The sequence below is a fragment of the Lepidochelys kempii genome, chromosome 2 (assembly GCF_965140285.1).
Source record: "Lepidochelys kempii isolate rLepKem1 chromosome 2, rLepKem1.hap1, whole genome shotgun sequence".
Taxonomy (NCBI): Eukaryota; Metazoa; Chordata; order Testudines; family Cheloniidae; genus Lepidochelys; species Lepidochelys kempii.
This window is the reverse complement of record NC_136381.1, coordinates 224,515,429-224,537,528: the sequence shown is the minus strand read 5'-3', so window position 1 is coordinate 224,537,528 and position 22,100 is coordinate 224,515,429. Positions and strand designations below refer to the sequence as shown.

Genomic DNA, 22,100 nt, shown 5'->3' with positions numbered 1-22,100 from the left:
GATCCAAATTTTGTGGTACAGGCACATCTCTAATATATCAGTAGATAGCTTGTAAGTCAATTTCTAAAATGCTTTGGGGATTTTTCTCAGTGAAATATATACATGACAGTTATCTGACTGGCTTCTGGGAGCTGAACTAAATCAGGCCTAAATTTAGACATTCAGAACCTAGTCTGAATAGTAGGTTATATACTTGTGGCAGGAGTGGAGAGGCTGAAGTAGCCCTCTGTGCCCAAAGTACACCCTACTGCAGTAGTTGGGGCGGGGGCGTGGCAGGGCCCAGGCTAGCCCCTATGGGGGATGGGGAGGAAGCGCCACCCTGCCCTGCTCTTCCCCCAGCTCCACTCAAGCCCCATTCCCAGTCTGACTTGCAGCTCAGGCTCTGGTGGCGGCCATGCTCCTAGTCCCCGTGGCAGCTCTGCTCTTGGCTGCAGCCCTGGCCTCGGCTCCCGGCTGCAGCTCCAGCCCAGGACTCGACTCTCGGCTCCTGGCCCTGACTGTGGCCCCTGGCTCCTGACCAAGGCCCCACTTCTGGTCCCGACCATGGCTCCAGCCCCACCAGGGGTGCCAGAATGGTGGGGGGGCCATGGCCTAATCACGTTTTACCTGCCGTAAGGGCGAATGATGGTGGGGTGGAGGTGGAGAGGAGTGAGTGGGGGGCAGGTTCTTGGGGAGAAGAGGTGGTGTGGGGCTGGGGGCTTGGTGAGAAGGGGCGGTGCGAGGGCAGGGCCTTGGGGGGAATGGGCGGTGTGAGGGTGGGGCCATGGTTTGTGCACTGGTGCCCCCCCACTCTAAGGGAGCTTCTGCTGATCCTGGGCCTCACTCCTGGCTAGGGCTCCAGACCACAGTTCCGAGGGTGGGGGAGAGGGCACAGATTGGTTTCATTATGGGTAAGGGAGGGCGTGACGGAAAAAGTTTGGGGACCACTGCCCTACTGGGAGGGAGAGGACTGAGGATCAGTGTAGCAGCAGACTCACTATCTCAATATTCCTCATCCCTCAGACTTCTGCTTCCACGCCTGTACTTACTCATTCTGTATTGCCATGGGAGTGACTTTCACTCTGTGCAGGAGGAGAGCACTCTGGGCTTGATCCAAAGCCCAAATAAAGTTAAAGGAAAAAGTCAATCCTCAACTTGTGTAAACTGTTGTAGCTCCACTGAAGTCAATCGAGATATGATAATTTACACCAGCTGAGGAGCTGGTTCCCATTGACTTCACTGAGCTTTGAATCGGATTCCTTATGTGCTGCTCCTCAAACCCATTCCCTCCTTGGCCTAGACTGGTTCTGCTACCAGGTATTGAGGTGTGGGCTGGATTTACTTGTAAGCAGTGTCAGGATGAGCTCCACCCTGACATCTGGTGGTGAGGTGTGGCAAGTTGTGGAAAAGCACTTCAGGGGCTGATCTCATTTGCATAGGCACACCCACCCCGCCTAGAATGAGGCCATAGCTGCCCAAATGGTCACTTTGGCTGCTGTGGGATCCCCAGTCTCTCTGTTATTGGGGCAGGAAGAATAAATTGTTATTACCCTGATTATGGGAACTGTGCTTGGAACTGTACTTGGCCTTTTGTTATGATGGAGGGACTCACCATCAACTAAGTAGCACTCGCTAGGCAAGGGTCATGGGTTTTAAAACTTTGTGACTGGAGAGAGGCTGGGGACAAGTATTAATACTTGGTGGCATGGGCCCCTTGGTGAGGGCCTTACATGCTAATTGTACTTCCTCCTCTCTCCACTGTGGAATATCAGAGCTAATTTTGATTCCATTAGGAGTCTAGTTACAGGCTGCTGAGCTCACTTTGGGCTAATGGTGCACCAGCACTGAGGCTCCCCTACTGCAAGCTGAATTCACTAAAGAGCTGAACTGACTAAGAGCTGAAATCACTGAGTGTTGTGTTAAGTAGTGGAGGAGCCTGAAGATATATTGTGGAGCAGTTTGTGGGACGGCTAGAGTGCCTTGTGGACAGGCTGGTGGAGCAGTTCGTAGGACGGTGGGAGCTGCTTGTGGGATGCAGAGCAGTTTGTGGGACGGCAGGAGCTGCTTGTGGGCCGCGGAGCTGAGCGAAGCGAAGGCCTATGGAGCTGTGGAGTGGTCAGCTTCAGATCATATAAGGTGCCTCTTACCCCTGTCCCATCTCCACCCAGGTTGGGAGGTAAAGCTCCGCAAATAAACTTTCGAACTCTGGGGCTGCTCTGACCAGGGACAGAGACTTTTGGGTCATTGGACTTTTGGGACTTTGGGTGATTTGGGGTTGCTGGACTCAAGAACCAAAGGGAAAGGGGCATGCCCCAATTTGCTTGGGCTGGGTTTTTTTTGCTCATGGGTTGTGTTATGAATCCTGTTGGTGGTGTTTCCCCAACATAATGCCACATTGTTTCTCTCTGTTATTAAAAGGCTTTTTGCTACACTCAGACTCTGTGCTTGCGAGAGGGGAAGTATTGCCTCTTGGAGGCGCCCAGCGGGGGTGGTATATATTTGTCCCAGGTCACTGGGTGAGGGCTCGAGCCGGTTTGCATTGTGTTATTGGAATGGATCCCCTAGATATTGAACCCGGCCCTTGTTGCTGCCAACTCTGACGGGCAGAAGGGTTACATACTCCTCAGTGGAACACTTGCACATATTCATCAACCACTTAAATACTGACTTAAGCAATACCCACAGTCAAAGGTATAGCGCAAAGCACACACATTAACGACATTCAAAAACAACATTGTGGATTTCAATATCCCAAATTCCCTTTTTTATTAAATACCATGTTTCTGAATGAGCAAGGAAAACTTCAGGCAAATCCACATAAGATGTAACAAATATTAATTTGCACAGTACATGATTTCCAGAGAGCTGGAAGTCAACTCATGAGAAATATAAATAACCCCTAAACAAACAAAATACCAAAAAAGCTCCAGTAAGCTCGAGAATTGCTTAAGCCCAGATCCTCAGAAGTATTTAGATACTGAACTTCCATTGATTTCACTGCGTGTTCAGTGCCTATATACCTTTCAGGATCTGGGCCTTGATGTTTAGCATTCGTAAACAATTCACTAATGCATAAATATGTCCAGGTTTTCTTATGCATGTGGCATTTGGCAACTACCATATATACTCAATCATAAGCTGGTTCATTTATAAGACGACCCCCTCAAGATGGATAAGTAAAAATGGAAAAATTTTATGACCCATTCATAAGCCGACCCTATAATTCAGGCTTCGGCAAACTTTGGCTCCCGAGCCGTCAGGATAAGCCACTGGTGGGCAGAAATGGTTTGTTTACCTTGAGCGTCCGCAGGCACGGAAGTAAACCTAAGTAAACAAAGTGTCCCGGCCCGCCAGCTGCTTACCCTGGTGGGCCGGGACAGCAACTGGTGGGGAAATTTTTTTGGGGGGAGAAGCTGGGGGTCAGGGTAGTAACCTCTGTGACCACCCCCCACATGACCCCACCCGTAGCCTGGGACCCCCACACTCTCCCCATCCCATCCCTTCCCACCTTAGCTGGCCTGGCTGGAGCTGCTCCAGCAGGCTGGGCGGCATGGCAGGGCAGCGCGGCCGAAGCATGTTCCCGTGGGCTGAGCCGGGTGGCACGGCCGCAGCGTGCTCCAGCGGGCTGGGTGGTGCGGGCACAGCCTGCTCCAGCAGGCGGGGCAGGGCGGCGCAGCCACAACCTGCCAGCCCCAGAGCTGCAGCTGCTTCAGAGGCTGGGGGGAGAGCAGCGTGGCCAGAAGCAGAGAGACTCTGGCCCCGCCTCTTCCCTTCTGGCTCTGCTGGCTGTGTTGCCTCTCCTTACTCCCTCTGTTGGGGGGAGGGGCTGTGTCCCACCTCTCCCTCTCTATACCCATTCATAAACCGACCCCCTTCTCTGATGCTTCCCTTTTTTACTAAAAAAATTCAGCTTATGAATGAGTATACAAGATATATCAGATTTTTGGATACCTTTTTGGATACGTTGGTGAAAAGATTACGCTAAGCTATTATCAAGTTTAACTTAAACTATTATCAATCAGTGAATATTGATCAGACTCTTCCTTTTACTTTATCCCATAATACAAGAACAAGAGGTCACTGGATGAAATTAACAAATGAGTAAAAGGAAGTACTCCAAACAGCATACAATCAAATTGTAATATTCACGTCTCTAGGAAGCTAAAGAGAAACAATCTGACTGAATTTTAAAAAGTTTTATAATTTTATAAACATTCCAAATACGGTACCAATATTTGCACTATAAAAGGGTTATACTATTGCAGAGTAATGTTGCAGGTGTATATTTCAAAGTAATATTTGAAGTTATAAAAATTAAAAATCCTATAAAACCTATGGGTAATTAATTAATCCCATCATGATTCAGGGCAAACATTGATAGCCTGCAAGGGGTCAGGAAGGATTTCCCTTCATGTGGTATTTTGTACAACTGGCTAGATGTACTATAGGTTTGTTTTTTCACCTTACTCTGAAGCATCAGGTATTAGTTGTTGTCCAATAGCTGGAATAGACCTTACTCAGGTGATTAGTCATATTGAAATCCCATAGCTGGATTGGGTCTTTTATATGGTACATCCTATGTTACTGACACATCCAGAGTTTTAAAGTAATTTTGAAAGAAAATTATGTATGTAAATTTTACTAACTTAATACATTTAAAGTCTGATAATCATATTCACACAGTTTAGAAGTGTAACTGAAGAATCCTCAGACTGCAGTAACATACTGTTTTTGATATTTCATACTAGTGTACTTTTCTTTGTGGAAAATTTATAATACAACCCTAGCATATGAAATGGCAATTTCCTGCATATGCATTCAGTTGTTTCTCCCATTGATGACAACAGTGATCAGTGTTAAAAAGGAACAAACCACTGGAAAGAAACAAATGCCCCTAATATGGAAAAACCACCAGAAGGGTAAACCTTTAGACCTAGAAACATATATGACAAGGGGTAAAATTTCAAAATTTCTTAAGTGATTTAGGAGCCTAAGTTCTATTTCCAAACTTCTACATGCCTAAGTCCCTTTTGAAAATGGGACTTAGGCACTTTTGAAATTTTTAACTCAGATCAATTTAAAATGGGCCAGAAATAGTGATGTTCTTTCATTCAGTGCCTTGTAAGCCAAAACAGAAAATACTTGCATCCTTGCTTTGTACCCTAGTCCTATCTTTATTTTCAGATATCTCAGAGGAAGAGGAAGGGGAATGCTTGATTTTTCCTGGAGTAAAAATATTGCAGTTATTGTTTATCTAAAAAATGAGTATGTCAGCATATAGCTGTTATAGATATATTTTGCTGTAGATCAAAAGGTTATTTTCATAGCTACCCGAAGGCCTGATCTCCCCTGCCTTGCACCTTGTACAGTCATTTACTCTTGTGCAAAGTTGGTGTAAAATGCTACCATTTGATTTGGTAGCATTTTACACCCACAACATACAAGGTGAATCACTACATAAGGTAAAGGCAGTGGAGAATCAGACTCTAATTGATCAATGTTCTATATACATTCAATGTGTATAGGAGTATCAGCTTGGTGACCTAATGTTTTTAGGAAAATAGTAAAAATAAAAAAACAGCTGGGAGCATAGGAGGGTGTGTATGTACCAGAAGGTGATAGGGCTTTATAACCATCATGGCATTTTAAAAACAAACCATGCTGGGGTAATTTTGTCTGCAAAGTTCTTTCCAGGCTAAATAATATCTTTCTTCACATCAGCCATTCAAGAATCTTGCTTTGCATCAGCATGTCGGCATATCATACCACAGTGCTCATATCTGGAAAAGTAGGAGAGCAGTTAGAGAGCTCTGCACGAGATGTGAAGAGGCTGGAGGAACAGAAGAGGGAATTGCACAGAAACCCAGATGCTGCCTTCTGAAGCTATGAATAAAGCACTGTTAAGGCTAAAAAAATGTATCTAAAAGGCTCCATGGATGTAGAAATGGAGCATATCATACTTTAATTATTCAAACTCTTAAATCATTTTTATGTCATATGCTATTGGACCATCCATGGAAAATCCCAGATAGAAAGACACTCTTTCTATGCTTTTGCCACTTCTGAGACGGCCTAAGAAAGCAGGTCGCACTGGTATACTGATTTTTTCATCAATTCCATAGTCCACATAGACAAGATCATTTTCGACCTTGCCATGTAGACGAAGCAATAAATTTTGGACAACCTTTTCTTCCCATATGCATCCTTTTTGCCACAGGGAATGCAAGTCATGTACTTGGAGCTTACTGAAAAAGTGATCTATTTTTCCTTTGTGAACAAGCCTATTCAGACCTCTATTATTCCCAAGATAGAAATGAGCAATAGGCTGCTTGGAACGACACATTTGTTTGTATTGCCCTCTAAAAGACTTCTTCAGTGATGTGACATACTTTTCCATTTGCTTGGAATCCTGATCTAATTGTTTTTGATTCTCTGGCCAGAATAATAAAGAGGCTAAGAAGTAAGGTTCTGAAAATCGATGCTCTAGACCTACTTGCTGTAGGATTTTTCTAAGCTGTGCATTCAATTCATGAAGAGCCCATATCTTCCTGGATTTAGGTTTAATACAACTGAGAACAATGTTTGCCAAAATGAAATTCTGTTTCTCCCTCAATAGGGGTGCATGTGTGCATTTTTCAATCAAAAATGTATATTTATTCACTATGTCTTCCATTTTGCTTTCAACTTTTTCGTGACTATTGAGATACTCCAAAAGCCCAGAGAACCTGTCTGCTTTGGAAGCCTCCAAACTTCTCCTGCACTGATCCTCCTGCCGAGGCAAACTGAGTTTTGAGCTCATTGGATTGTCCCCCGATATCTCAGGATCCAAGTGGCAAAATATTTCTGCATATTTGTTGAAACATTCTCGAACCTTCTTACGTATTTTGAACTCCACACTTTCTTTTTCAATATTTTTTGTTTTCAGAAGGACAAAGTAGTTCTCAAAAAAGTCAAATGCCTCTTTCAAACTTGAGCGCAAATTAGATAAATAACAACAGTAATGGTCAAGTGCAAACTTATATTCTTCACTTTCAGTAGTTGCTGGTGGGATGGGATGCTTTCCTGACAAATATTGTAGCATATCTTCTTGGGACAATGGATTTTTTTTGTTGAAAAGAGGAGTACACCCAAGAATATCTATAGTGTATAGACCAGTTTCTATCTCCCCCAAATAACCAGCTGTATTATAAGTATCATACCTCCTTTTAGACTTTTGGAGCTGCAAAGCTTCTCTTACATTGTCTGTACTTTCATTTTGTTGTTGGGATTCTTTAAAAGCCTCTGAAGCAAACTTAGCAAGCTCTAGCAAACGTTTCAGGTCTTCAGCAGTTATGACCTTCCTTTTTCCATTTTCATCCACCCAATTTTTTATCTGACTTTTAAAGACTTGGCCTAAAGTGTCTGATATATATGAATTGTTAGGGGCTCTCTTTCTGGCTTTTTTGGCCCACTCCAGTGCAGAGGCAAAATTCTTGTCTATAATGTAGTAGTGTCTTGCTAAGGCTTGGCAAATGAATGGGTTTTGGCTAAATTGAAGGGCTCCTTCACGTAGCACGCTTTCAACTTCAGCACTACCTTCTTCCGTCTGAATTTTTTCAATTAATGGGGAAAACAATGTGTCTGTGTCATCTCCATGTTCTTTACGTTGTCTGGTAAGTAGCATACTTTGCACATCATCTAGAAGTTTTCTTTTTCCCATGTCAGAATCATAAAATAAATTCTGTTTTAACAATTGCAGTGTTATTGCACTTTTAGTTAACCTATAGGTTAGGTTAAATTCTTCTAGACAGCAACTAGCGATTAGTGGGTGAATGATACGCACTCCTTTGTATGTTTCATATTCTTGCACCTTACTTTGTATTAGAATATTAGAACAAATTCCCATCTTGTCTTCTAAACTTTCTTTACCCCAATGTTTGCCAACTATTCCTAAGAAATCTTCACATTGCGATACTGAGATAGTGGACTCTGTAACGTAAGAGTTTAATATTGCCAGGAAGGAAATAAGTTGTCCTTGTTTGCTGTTAATGTCCAAACCTTTCAGTGTGTTCTTGACCACATTTTTTATATATTCTGGATTAAATTGTTCTTTCATAATCATAAATGAATAGAAATCTTCAGGGTGTTGATGCTGCTGTTTAATTTCTTCCAGTTTCTTCTCAAAAGCCCGTTGCTCTTTGAAAGAAAGTTCGCGTTTTAGATTAATGCTGTCTGATTGACTGCTCTTTGAGCTTTCCACAGGATTCTGAGATCTCATACAATTTATGATGATCACTAGAGGGTTTTCATAGCTAATGCATTTTCTTGCTATAGCTGACTGAATTTCATGCTGCAGAAGGTAGACATTTTCTTGCTCTTCAAAATCATCTACAAGAAGTAATACTGGCAAGTAATCTTCTTGGTTGGTTGTGCCGTAGGTGATTAAAGTTGTCGTCTGTGTTCCGACTTCTGCAAAATCAACAGTTTTATTTTTCAGAATGGCACATCTGAATTTCTTCTTTAACTCCCAGAGAACATGCATAGCTAAGGTTGTTCCACCACAGCCTGGAGAGTGATAAAGATTGATAACTTTTGATGGTTTTTGTGTAGAGGAGTGGGATGAAGATTGAATCAACTCTTCAAGTTTTTCATAACTGTCCCTTTTGATAAAGGGGGAAGAATAGTTTTCAGAGGAGAAATAAAAATTCCACCATGAAACTTTGCCACCCCGGTAAAAATGCTCTTCTTGAGATTTTCTGAATTCAGAAAACTGAACTTTATCCTTCTCTATATCTGTGTCTTTGCATTCATTTTCACAAAGTATTTCCAATGCTGTCATGAAGTCTTCTTCCTTCTTTAGAAGAATTGTAGAAGAACCATTACATGGTAAAAGCCTCTGAGAAGACTGTGTCACAGATTTCAATTTAAGGATAGTGCCGTTCACTGTTGGAAGGTTTAAATTAGCAACACATCTCTCAGTAAGTTCTTCTGGACTAATGAATCTGGCTTGCAGAAGATCTTTCCATAGTTGGAATGTTTGTGCACCAATACAAATGCAGAGCATGTCTTTAAGCCCTTCCAGTTCTTGGTAAAATGTGCAGAATGTTTCAATAAGGGGATCCCCTGGATCTTCCACTTCGGAGAGCAAAAGAAACACTACTAGAAACTTTCCTCTTTGCAGTACCTCTGGGTGTGAAAGAAATGAAATCAATTTCCTGACTTCAGCAGCCCTCTTTTGTTGCCACAAACTGGGATCTAAAGGTTGATATTTTTCATCATTAAGGTCTGATCTGCCATTGCAGAATATCCAGCTGGGCTGGTGATAGAGATTCAGATCTTCAATTATTTCAGAAAATGATTTGCCTTTCATTAGATACTGATTTGGAAAATGAAGGTTTGCACCTCGTTTTTCTCTGTATTTTTTGGCCACCCCAATCTTTTCTGACTGAGAATCAAACTCCAGCACAGCAAACCATTTTACTTCCTGCAAAAAGTCTAAGTGCTGTGTTTGAGATGGATGGCACTTGTTTGTTACTAATATATACCGGTCATAATAGGAATTATCCAGCAAGTCCTTGCTACCTGTTAGTAGGCTAATCAGCTTTCGACCCTCATTCTCTTTCTTCTTTCGTTTTTCTCTGTGTTCTTCCTCTGCTGCTTTTCGACGATCTGCTGCAAATGTAATCTTGGACTTAAATGACTGGAGTTCTTTTGGATTATTAAGAATGTTTTTAGAGCTGGGTCCATCCCGTATAAATAGAGATGGTTCCCAAGTTTTAGTCTTAAAATTGTAATTATTTATATGGAAAAATTTTGTTTCACATATAGTGTGGCTTGGAACTACATCTACTTCAATGACAAATGTATTTGATGGAGTGTTATTTTGCAATAATACTTCCACAAATCTAGGTTCCCTAATGCAGGCTTTTGCAACACAGACAAAACTTCGGTCAAAGTACTTTTCAATTTTTTCATTAAAATCATCAATAAATTCATCTTTACTGCTTAGTTTCACTCCTATAATTTCCCCATGTGGCTTGTTGCTTACTCCAAAATGAATTGTACCATTGGTGCGGGAATTCATACATGCAGCAGCAAATCTAAAGGTTTCATTGCTAAATTTAAGCTTAATATCCTCTTCTGTTGCATTCTCTGTGTTTGTGAACAGTTTGAACTCATGTGCTGGCTCAATGAGATTCAGTGGCCCTGTTTCAGGGACATTAAGAATATAGTGCTGTATATAACGACGACTATCATGAAACTCATCAAAAGGATATGGCAAACAGTTTTGTCTGGTTGGATGTTGATTATTTTCCAGTAATTTCTTTGATTTATCTTTTGCTTCACCTAACTTGTTTTCTGTTCTATCTGTGAGCACAGACTCCATAGACTCTGTGCATTCAGATAATCTAAGTTCTTGTGATTCACTGGCATCTGCTGACTTTGATTTTCCTTTATTCTTTTGGTCTTGCTTTGCACTCCCTCCATCTTTCTTCTCCATTAAATATTTTTCATCAAAAGTCTTTTTTCTACCTTCTTGTCTAACTGTCTGAGCTGTGCTTTCAACTAGAAAGTTAAATTTCAGTGCATTCAAAATTTGAAGAGCTGGGCCATACGTTATGCCTATAGCTGTAAGATGTTCTGTAGTAAACAGCTTCAAGTTTGAACCTGTCACATCTTGGCTAAACAAGATTTCACCATATTTCTGGTCAATCTTAAGTTCTTCAGTTACCCATTGTTTTACTTGTTCTTTTGTCCAGTCATCAATATTTGGAGGCAGATTTTGTTGTTCATTCTTCTCAAGGTTTTTAACTTTAGCCCTTGAAAGAAAAAGACAAGATAACCAAAACTGTTATCTATTACAGTATATTAGTTTTTAAAAGCTCTTTAAAATCATATACCATCTAATTCCTTCATTAATGGTGTCTGAAATATAACATAAAGAAACACTTAGTCTACATGGAGAAGATAATAACAATGCCTTGGTCTTGTATAGACTTTAAGGCTCTACATATGTCAAACAGATTAGCTTTAGTATTATTGCAAAAAGAATAAAGATATTTCACTTTTCAGTCCCTGATTTAAATTAAATTAAGGTCAATAATGAACAAAATTTGTGAGTCTCTGATAGCCATTTGGTGGCCTATATCAAATGAGTTGGAAGCTTTGGTCCCTTTGTTGGTCAACAGATGTTCATACCACAAACTCCATTATCACAATTGGATCAAATTGGTACTGTTTGTAGTCTCAGCAGGGAAACCACTGGTGAGGTGGTTTGGGGAGTCCTGTACTCCACTCCCAGTGCTCAGTTCAGTGGTGTCCAACCTTTTCCGCCTGAAGGCCGAATTCATTATTTAAAAAATAAGAGCCCACAATCAATAGTTTGAGGCAAATATTCTGCTCTGTTCCACTCCTTTTGCACCATGCAGACAGTGCAAAGGGATCACAAAACACTCATAAGTCCCCTGCTGGGGAATCCTCCAATAGGTATAGAGTCAACCTAGCTATCTCCTATTATAGTCTCACCACAGCTGCAGGTGCAGGATGTGTTTCAGAGTGGGGAAGGACTTGTCAGATGGTGAGGAGAAATGGCTGAGATGTGCTGTGCTCTGTAATCCCTTGAGGATTAGAGGCCGCTGGTGCAGGTCAGAGCATCCCTATATCAGAGAATCAAGTAGTAATAACTGATAGTTGGGTCTCAGATTCTCTTCCTTTTCCTGGAGTGCCCTGGTTGGCTGTGTGGGGAGAAGAGCCATCATTTGCTAGACACTCTTCTAGGCACAGTAAGAGCCAGTTTAACTCCTATCCTGCTCTTCCTCAGGCTTCCACAACTCAGCAGCAAAATAGGCAATGGAGCATTCAAACCTACACTCTCCTCCTACACAAGAGAAATTGGAAAATTCTCACTGATGAGAAGTTTCAGAGTAGCAGCCGTGTTAGTCTGTATTCGCAAAAAGAAAAGGAGTACTTGTGGCACCTTAGAGACTAACCAATTTATAAGGTGCCACAAGTACTCCTTTTCTTTTCACTGATGAGAAGAAATTTGTTATAACTGGCATTACTGAAGCCTGGTGGGATGATCTGCATGATTGGAATGCTAAAATCACGGGTTACAACCTGCTTAGGAAGGATAGAGCGACTCAAAGAGGCTGGGGCTGGCACTCTACATTATCGACATCGTTATCTGCTTTGGAGTTATTGATAAATCAGAACATCAGGATCCCAAATGCATATGAATCAATGTACTAACTAACAAAGCCCAAGAAGGGTGCTTCCTAGTCTTTGTTACTGACCACTGCATCACCAGAGAACAGGGTGAGTACCGGTAGTTCCTTAAGTTGCTGTCTGTAATTTGTGGAAAGAAAAAAATTGCGTTATCACAGGGGACTTCAATTTGGGATACATGGTGGAGGTCTCATTAGAGCAGTGGCAAAACAACATTAGAATTTCTAAAAATTACAGATGATAATTTTCTTTTGCAAAACGTGCAGCACCCCACACGAGGTAACTATTTTGGACTTCATTATGACAGATATAGCTGTAATAGGGAGCTGCAATAGGGAGGGGACAGCTCCCAGGAAAACATCTCCTGGGATTGTGGAGGAAGTGGTGGGCTGCATTTGGAAAGGTAGCACCTCCTACCTCCTCAGTGTAGTCACAGGGCTGATTCAAACACTTCAGTTTAGAAACCACAGACTGCAGTTTGAGGGATGGGCATAATTCAACTCACAATCAAACACAAATTTTCTTCTTAACACAGTCACGCCCGGTGGGACAAATTTTAGAATCTTAAGGGGCACAGGTTGGACACCACTGCTTTAGATATTTTTCAGATAAGCTAAAGTTTTAGTTTTCATTGATGTCTATGCAGCACATTTCACAAGCAAAACACTAACTTAAATAAAATAAAAATGAATAACAAAGTAATGAGACTGGGAATGCCTAAAGAAAGTTGGTCTGATCTCATTTACACTGGTTTTACTGTGTTGTACTCATTTCACTTCTGTAGAGTTGATCCTGATTTACACTTTCTGATAGAGCTTTCCATTGCAAAGCTGCCGATGCTTAAACATTGAAGACAGTAAGTGATGGGGTATAAACCATCCGTGAAAGGGAGCCTGAGGGTGCTAGTAACCTCACTAATTGCATACGGGAAGGGTGTAGTCAGGTAAAGGGGATGGATATAAAAGAGGAGAGAGAGAAGGACAGTTGGGGAGAGGAGGCCCAGAGGAGAAGCTGTAGTAAGTTCCCTATCTTTGGGGAGGGGCCTGATAGAAGGCCAAAGAGGCTGGAAGGGCAGGAAGCAGACAGTCTGTTCCTGAGGTGAGCCTGAGGGAAGACCAGGAGCTGCTTTTATCATGATCAGTGGAACTGAAGTCAGAAGGCCCATGTGGAACCTGTGTGCTTACCACAAAGGAAAATTCCAGTGGCACTATGAATTCCAGTATGCAAGGAACTCGAAAGTCTGCAGAGCAGGGGTATCGTAACACATTTAGAGACCAGTACAGCTTGGGTAAACAGCATGGTTGTGGTAAAGAAGCCATCAGGTAAATTAGGTTGCATAGAACACAAGCCACTGAATCAGGCATTGAAAAGATGCCACTATCCACTGCCCACAATTGATGACATCTTGCCAGAACTCTCCAAAGCCAGAATCTTTAAGGTCTAATGTGAGGAATGGGTTTTGGCACATAAACCTGGATAAAGAGTCCAGCATGTTGATAACCTTTGCAACACCAGTTGGCTGCTACAGAGGGCTATGCATGCCAATTGGCCAAAGCAAAACAGCAGAGGTGTTCCAGAGAAGACTCACCCAAGTGCTCGAAGAACTGCCTGGGGTGAAAATAATTGCGGATGATATCCTCATTGTAGGTGAAAAGAGCAATGATACAGAAGATGAACAAGATCATAACAGAAAACTACAAACATTTTTAAAACAAGGCAGGTACAAGAATGTAAAACTCAGCCCAGAAAAACTGCAGCTCAAACAATATTTGGTGACACGTTGGACATCTGCTCACATAGAGAAACTGAAAGCAGATCCCAGCAAGATCAAGGCAGTCAGAGACATGCCAGCTTCAGTGGATGTGAAAGGGGTACAGCACTTCATAGGAATGATAAATTATCTGTCCACATTCTCTTCACACCTGGCAGCAGTAACAGAACCCATATGTCAGCTGGAGACCGTTGCTCATGTGAGGATCTAGCCATTAGAGAGACACCAGAAAGAGGGGACTAAAGGAGGAGTGCAGTGGCAAGATGACTATGCAAGAGGGTCATGCAAGAGGGACAAGAGATCCAAAGGAATGGGAGACACTTATGAGCCAGCAGACACCACACCTAGAGAAGGCATACAGAGCTACAGAGATCATCACAGGACGCAGAGATGGAGAACCATTTGGAGGTCAATCCCACAAGGAGGAAGAAGACTCCACAGAGCAAGAGTTTGCTAGATTTGGAAACAGGTGGTAGGGAGACAAAGAGAGGTCACTCCCAGTGTGGTCATCCATTGAGCAGACCCAACTATTTCAAAGACTATGCAGTCAGCTGAACCTGTGGTAAAGGCAAGACTCCAACTTGGCTATGTTATAGCAACCTCTGGCCAAAGGGATACAGGGTGAGGATCTGGGTGTCAATAATTTGTTTTTAATGTTTCTATTAAAATGTCTGTAAGGTATGGAAGATGTTGCATGATCAGTGGAATTGGAGTCAGAGGGCCCAGGCTTCCTGGAGGGACTGTTTTTGAGGGAAACAGGCAATATGAGGAACTGGTCTGGAAGCAACACAACCATATGGACAGAGCAGTGCACAGGATTTCATACTTAACCTGCATTCAGCATCACTCTTTGCTAATGAAACACTGCTGAGGGATGATGGCCTGCCTGATCCCTTGGGAAAGTGGAGAATTATGCCAGCCATAGACTGTGCGGTGGAGTGAAATGAAGCACAGGAGCCTGTAGACAAATGTGGGGACATTTCACTATAGCTGACCCTTGCCTGCGAGGGAGAGGGTGGCCAGCTGAGATCAACTGGGGCTGAAGATTTAATTGTCTATATATTTTTGTTGGACTTGTGGCTCTGGAAGGGTTAAACTCTTGAATGTGTCTTGGACAGAGGGTCAGGCCACTCTTACAGCTGGAATAGGCTGAAAAACACAAGGGAAACTAAGGCACAGTGGTGGCTATTCCACATTCAGCCACCAGTGGGTGGGTTGGGATGGAAAAACTGTGACATCCTATGACATGCGACCATAATTCTCAGCCAACAAAGACTACAGATTTTGATGTTGATATTTTTTGCTTTATTCTTTAACTGATGCTACCAAATGCTATTATATCAAACTAGTATCCAAGTTTCACTATCAAATTTTGTAAGTTTCTGTGCATTCTGCTTTGTCTGGAGATGAAACTGCTTTGTCTATGGTATATTGCCATCTGTAAGACAGAGAGAGATGAGCTTATGGATCATACTCTCATGACCATTTTGTCTAGTTATGTCAATTATAGACCGGATGGTTTGTATGTTCAACTGGCTATTGTAGAGTAAACAGATGAAAAGAGAATTTGTCTTACATTTTTCTTCAACATTTTGTCCATTATTTTTATAAATGGGGCCTGAATTGTAAAGTTTGGATCTGAATCTACTGGAGCTGAGATTTGGATTGGGATCAGCTCCAGTTAATTCCAATATGAAAAGGCATGACAGGGGGTGGTGGCAGCACTTGAGCAGAGAGTAATGCTGGAAAGATAGCCAGAAGAAATTGAAAAAAGCATAGATCACTAGTGGGAGAAGGAGACAAACAATCAGCTAATTCAAACACATTTTAAACTTTCTACAGCTTTCCAGTGTGCCTTGCTCTGGCCAAGTAGCTGTTACCAAACTGAATTTCTACATTATCCTCTCTCTTCCACTGAGCTCAGGGGAATCTTGGGCTATTTGTACTAAATTATGACTCCCTGATTGAATCATTTGCAGCTACCGCTGCTGAATCAGGGGCACCAGTCAGCTTAATGTACCTTTTTTTCCCCATAATGGAATTCTTCTGATTGAAGAGTTTTCTTCTTAGTTCTTTTCAGTGAAGAGAATTCCTGCATGCTGAAAAAAGGAACAATAGAGATTATCTAAGCTTCCCTAGCAGCATAATTCCTCAGGCTGCCTATCTCTACTGCTGTATAGTTACAAGTACAGGCAGGATTTTAGGACTTACTGCTTCAAGGGCTGGAGAAGTGCATAGCATGCCATAGAATGAAGCCACTCTTCTTACTCCAGTCCAGGTTTTATGGGCTTGGGAACAGGTGGCAAGTATGCCATGGAGCCATTGCTTCCACATCTCTTATCCTTTGCACAGATCCATCTGACCTGGCTCCACTCTTTTCACATTACGTGAGGTGAAGGGACAAAATCAACCCCTATGTTAGTAAAGTACCTTGTAAACCTATGATGCTATATATTATTATTATTATTGATTATTAACAATACTAAAAGTATAGCACTTATTTTATAAATAGCATTCTCTAAAAACAAGTTTGCTTGTTTTCTTTTCACTCCTCAGGATTCAAGTTGCTTTATTATGGAGTTTATTTTATCATCACGGACATAAAACTGAAATTCTTGTAAAGGATATTAAAATGGAAAAACACATAGTGGCAGGGAGACTATTTTCAGCCTAGCAAGTTAGAATCAGAGAAATGTAGGGGTGGAAGGGACCTCGAGAGGTCATCGAGTCTAGCCACCTGAACTGAGGCAGGACCAAATATAACTGACAGGTGTTTGTCTAACATGTTCTTAAAAACTTCCAGTGATGGGGATTCCATATCCTCCCTTGGAAGCCTATTCCAGTGCTTAAGTATCCCTGTAGATAGATAGCTTTTCCTAACATCTAATCTAAATCTCCCTTTCTGTGGATTAAGCCAATTACTTCTTGTCCTATCTTTGGTGGACAATGAGAACAATTGATAACTATTCTCGTTATAAAGCCCTTGCCATATTTGAAGACTGTTATCAGGTCTCCCCTCAATCTTCTTTACTCAACATTCCCAGTTATTTTTAATCTTTCCTCATAGGTCAGGTTTTCAAAACCTTTTATCATTTTTCTTGCTCTCTTCTGGAATCTCTTCAATTTGTCCACATCTTTCTTAAAGTTCTACCTAGAACTGGTCACAGTTCTCCAGTTGTGGCCTCACCAGTGCCAAGTAGAGTGGGCCAATTACCTCCTGTGTCTTACATATGACACTCCTGTTAATACACGGCAGAATATTAGCCTTTTCTGTAACTGCATCATATTGTTGACTCATATTCAATTTGTGATCCACTATAACCCCCAGATCCTTTTCAGCAGTACTATTTCTAGCCAGTTATTCACAATTTTGTTCATTGTGCATTTGATTTTTCCTTCCTAAGTGAAGCACTTTGCACTTGTCTTTATTTAATTTCATCTTGTTGATTTCAGACCATTTCTGCAATTTGTCAAGGTCCTTTTGAATTCTAATCCTGTCCTCCAAACTGCTTGCAACCCCTCCCAGCTTGTCACCTGCAGATTTTATAAGCATAGTCCCAACTCCATTATCCAGGTCGTTAATGAACATATTGAATAGTACCAGACATAGGAGAGTCCCCAGCTGGACCCAACTAGATATGTCCCTCAGTTTGACAGTAAACCATTGATAACTACTCTTTGGATACTGTCTTTCAACCAGTTTTGTGCCCACCTTATAGTAATTTCATTTAAACCACATTTCCCTAGTTTGCTTATGAAAATGTCACATGGGACTGTGTCAAAAGCCTTACTAAAATCAAGATATCCCACAATTACAGCTTCCCCCCCATCCAATAGGCTAGTAACTCTGTCAAAGAAGGATATTAGTTGGTTTGGCATGATTTGTTCTTGACAAATCCCTTTTGGCTGTTACTTATAACTCTGTCATCTTCTAAGTACTTACAAGTTGCTTGTTTAATAATTTGTTCCAGTATCTTCCCAGCTATCAAAGTTAGTCTGAATGGGCTACTGTTCCTCAGGTCCTCTTTGTTCTCCTTTTCAAAGATAGGTTCTGTGTTTGTCCTTCTCCAGTCCTCTGGGACCTCACTTGTCCTTCATGAGTTATTGCTAACGGTTCCAAGACTGCTTCAGCTAGTTCTTTAAGTTCCGTAGGATGAATTTCATCAGGCCCTGCTAACTTGAATGCATATAGCTTATCTAAATATTTGTAAACCTGTTCTTTTCCTATTTTGGCTTGCATCCCTTTTACCCTGCTGTTAATATCAATTGTATTTAGTCTCGGGTCACAGTTAACCTTTTGAGTGAAGACTGAAGCAAAATAGGCATTAAACTCCTCAGCCTTCTTGATGTCATCAGTTATTAGCTTTTCTTCCCCTTTAAGCAGTGCACCTACATTGTTCTTTGTTTTTCTTTTGCTCCTAATGATTTATAGAACTTCTTCTTATTGTCTTTTATGCCTCTTGCTAGGTGTAACTCATTCTGTGTCTTAGCCTTTCTGATTTTGTCCCAACATGCTTGTGCTATTCTTTTCTACTCCTTAGTAATTTGTCCATGTTTCCACTTTTTGCAGGCTTCTTTTTTGATTTTCAGGTAATTATAAAGCTCCTCTTGGATCCCTAGTGGCCTCTTACTATTTTTCCTATCTTTCCTTTTCATTGGGATACTTTGTTGTTGTGCCTTTAATATTGCCTCCTTGAAAACTCCTAAACTCCTTTTCCCCTTAGATTTTCTTCCCCTGGACCTTACCTACCTGTACTGTGAGTTTGTTAAAAGTCTGCTGTGTCCTTATGCTGCTCTTCTATCTCCTTCCTTTCCTTAGAATCATGAATCTATCATTTCATGATCAGTTTAGCTCAAATTGCCTTCAAACATCAGATTTGTAACCAATTCCTCCCTGTTAGAATCAAGTCTGAAATGGCTGTCACGCTGATTATTTCCTTCACCTTCTGAAATAAAATGTTGCTCCCAATACATTTCAAGAAAGTAATTTGAATGTTATCACTTCACTAACCAAAATTCACCTTTGCAATACAGCTTATGCACATTTAAATATAATTATTTAAAAACAAATACTGTATGTTTCATTATTTGGAAAATATGTAGTGAAAGAGATGTCTGAAGCTGGATGGTTTAAGTTTCATTTTCTAGGCTTGCTGTAATGCTGCTCAGTTTCATTTTACGAACCAGCATTTCAGGAAATGAAGCTAAAAAATAATGCTGGAGTGTGAGTAATTTCTTGTTGTAAGTAAAAATCTTCTATTTTTGCAATAGCAAGTTTGCCACCTCATTATTGTAGCATAGTATCTTTCAGTTAGGAACTTTCACTAAATTATTTCATTATAATCACTTCTGCAGCTACTACTAATAGCTCTCTCAGCAGGAAAAAAGGTTTCTGAGAATATCACCTTTTATCCCATTATAGCTTCAGTCTAATATTTTGACAAAATAGTTTCACCAAAAAGGAGCAAATTCAAAATAAGCCATTAGCTGGTTTAGCATTGCATAAAGTATATTTTAAGTTATATGCATCTTTTGCCCGTTAGAGCTAAAAACTGATAGTGCACTTACCAAGATTGTCATTCAACTTCCTTCGTATAGTAGCTGGAGAAACGTGTTTATTCAGGTAGGAAAACTTGTGAAATAGTTAAATAGTTGTTTCTTCTAATCAACTACAAGATGAAATTATTTCAAATACAATATCTTCTTGTTCCAGTAAGGGTCTGGCACACAGGACAGCTGGCAAGAAACTAAAACTTTATTTCCTGTTATCCACTTGCATGACCGAATCACATGACAGCAGCTAGCATTCACCCCTCCAGCAGCTACTGGTGCATCTTCCCTTAAAAAAACAAAACAAAACAAACAAGTAAATAAATACTGTCTCTGAACCTCAGTGACTTTCTGATCACAAAGCCAGATTTTGTCTCAAAATATTTCTTTCTGAGAGGGGATGAAACAGTCAGAAGGACCTGTCTGCAGAGTAGAGCCCTGGAGCTGCTGGAATGACACACCCCACAGTGCCCACTGTCATGGGGGCAGTTGGAGCCACATGCTTGCACTCCCCATGTAGTGCCATAAGATGGCGGTCTGCTGAAGACAGATTCACGACAATTCGTGGAGAATATGGGCAATCACCCCTGGTATAAGACAAAGTGATGATGCTTAAAAAACCCAAACATTTAAAAACACATGTGACGTTCCCCTCTGGTGTAATCCGGACTGGCGATCTGCTAGGTCACTCCAATCCTTGACTCTGGGACCTAGCCTTACCCCGCCGTGAGAACCCCAAAGGATCCTGACACTACCACCACTCTTTTATGTCCAATTAAGCAAGTTATAATTTTTTTTTAATTTTAAACCCCCTCCCAAGGTTTTTCTGCAAACCTTAAATTTTAAGGTAATTCGAACAACTGAGGCAAAATCTTTCGTCACACAGCTGCAACCACTGATTAAAGACCTAGTGGACCAACAACAGGTCCAGCAGCAATGTTTGGTGCAACAAATGCTGTCTTTTCTCCAGTGTCCGGAAGGCAATGGGAAGTCCGACAGCTTAGACGTTGAACCCCATCCCACTGGCCGATCCCAATGAAGCTTATGAAAATGGCCTTGGTGATGACCTTCAGGCATTCCTTACTATCACTGAGCAGGTGCTGGTAGCAGTGCAGTGGCCTCCGACCGTGGGCCATCTTGTTAGCCCCCATCTGACTGGACCAGCGCAATCCACCTACCTGGGGCTTGACCCAATGACTGCTCAGGATTACCCCAGAGTCAAGGCTGCCATCCTTGATTATTTGGATATCATGGAGGAGATGCATCGCTGTTGCTTTCATGTAGAGAAATATGTGTAGGGGGGCCTGGCCCTGGATGGTAGCCCAGAGATTGAGGGAGCACTGCCAGCGGTGGCTAAAACCCAAGGCTCGGATGCGGGGAGCAGGTCACTGAGCTTATCCTGATCAAACAATTCACTCATATACTCCCTACTGGTGGGATAGGGATAGGTCCTGATGCACTAGCCAGAGATGTGTCCCGAAGTGGTCAGCTTAATGGAAAATTACATGGCTGCTGGGAATCAAGGAGGCAACGGGACAGGGGCAGCATAACCAGTTACAGCTGCTGCAGACAAAGCTCTCCCCTCAGAGCAACCCCAAGCTGTTCCCACAGGATAGGAGGGAGATATAGAACCCAGCAGCTTAGAGCTGCTCTGGTCCCTAATGGTGAGTAATGGGGACAGGACCATACATCCAAACATTTGTAGTGGCTAAAGTGGGACACAGCCAATACCAGTGGAGCCATCCCTACTGCAGCTGCTGGCCCAGCACTTTGCCTCCTGAATCCGTGCCATACTCAACCCCTGCCTTCCAGCCTGGCTTGCCCAGGTGAAGTGTCAGTCCCCATTTTAAGCTCCTCTGTAGCCACTGAGCAAGTCTGAGGGGACTGAGAAAACTCAAGGGGAGCTCAAGCTGCTGCCCTCCCTAGCTCTGCCCCACCAATGGTATGCACTGTGTATACGGCTGTAGGCATCACTACTTCAACCAGGATGGGTTTTTTGGGGGGTCTGGGAATGGGGCTGACACTGAGGTTGGCCAGCAGCCTGGTGCTGGGGGTGGAGCTGAGGGTGGCCAGTGGCCCAGTGCTGAGCTGACGCTGGGGACAGCCGGCGCCCTGGTGCTGGGGGCAGTGCTGAGAGTGGCTGGTGGCAGTTCAGCAGGGGTTCCTCTGGCCACGGGGGATGTGTGTGAACTCAGGGCTCTTGCCGGGGGGGGGGGCAGTAGGGGCAGGGTCTCAGGTGGAAGGGGTGAGTCTGCATGGCTAGCAGGGCTCAAGTGCTGCCCACGCAGGACAGCTCCTCTGCTCCTCCTTCCTTCCCCTCCCTGTTGCAGCACCCAGCCTGGCAAGGGGCAGAGGGAGGTGAAGGGCCCCTGGAGCTGCCTCCCCAGACTGGAAGGGGGAGAGGGGACCCCACTGCAGCTCCCCCAGGCCTGGGAAAGTGGGATGAAGATCCCTAGGAGGAGCAGAGATGAAGCTGGAGGGACTGAACTGGGGTGCTGTGAGCTCGGAGGCTGAACTGAGGAGGGGTTGAACTGACAGGGGGTAGAACTGAGGGGTTGGAGGCATGAACTGAAGGGAAGCTGAACTGATTAGGGGC

The 22,100-nt window shown here is 42.6% G+C and overlaps 1 protein-coding gene across 2 annotated transcripts; it reads right to left on the bottom strand.

Moving 5' to 3' along the window:
• Positions 1–3,478: 3,478 nt before the first annotated feature.
• On the bottom strand, positions 3,479–19,971 carry LOC140907617 (sterile alpha motif domain-containing protein 9-like). Of its 2 annotated transcripts, XM_073333950.2 has the most exons (4): positions 19,523–19,971; positions 16,166–16,328; positions 15,975–16,053; positions 3,479–10,778 (listed from the first exon to the last, which is right to left on the bottom strand). In XM_073333950.2, exons 3-4 carry the CDS (start codon positions 15,986–15,988, stop codon positions 5,957–5,959), a joined length of 4,836 nt encoding a protein of 1,611 aa, XP_073190051.2. In that variant the 5' UTR covers positions 15,989–16,053; positions 16,166–16,328; positions 19,523–19,971; the 3' UTR covers positions 3,479–5,956. The 2 variants fall into 2 exon arrangements, with proteins under 2 accessions (XP_073190051.2, XP_078707908.1); XM_078851782.1 differs by lacking the exon at positions 16,166–16,328.
• Between the last annotated feature and the right edge of the window lie 2,129 nt (positions 19,972–22,100).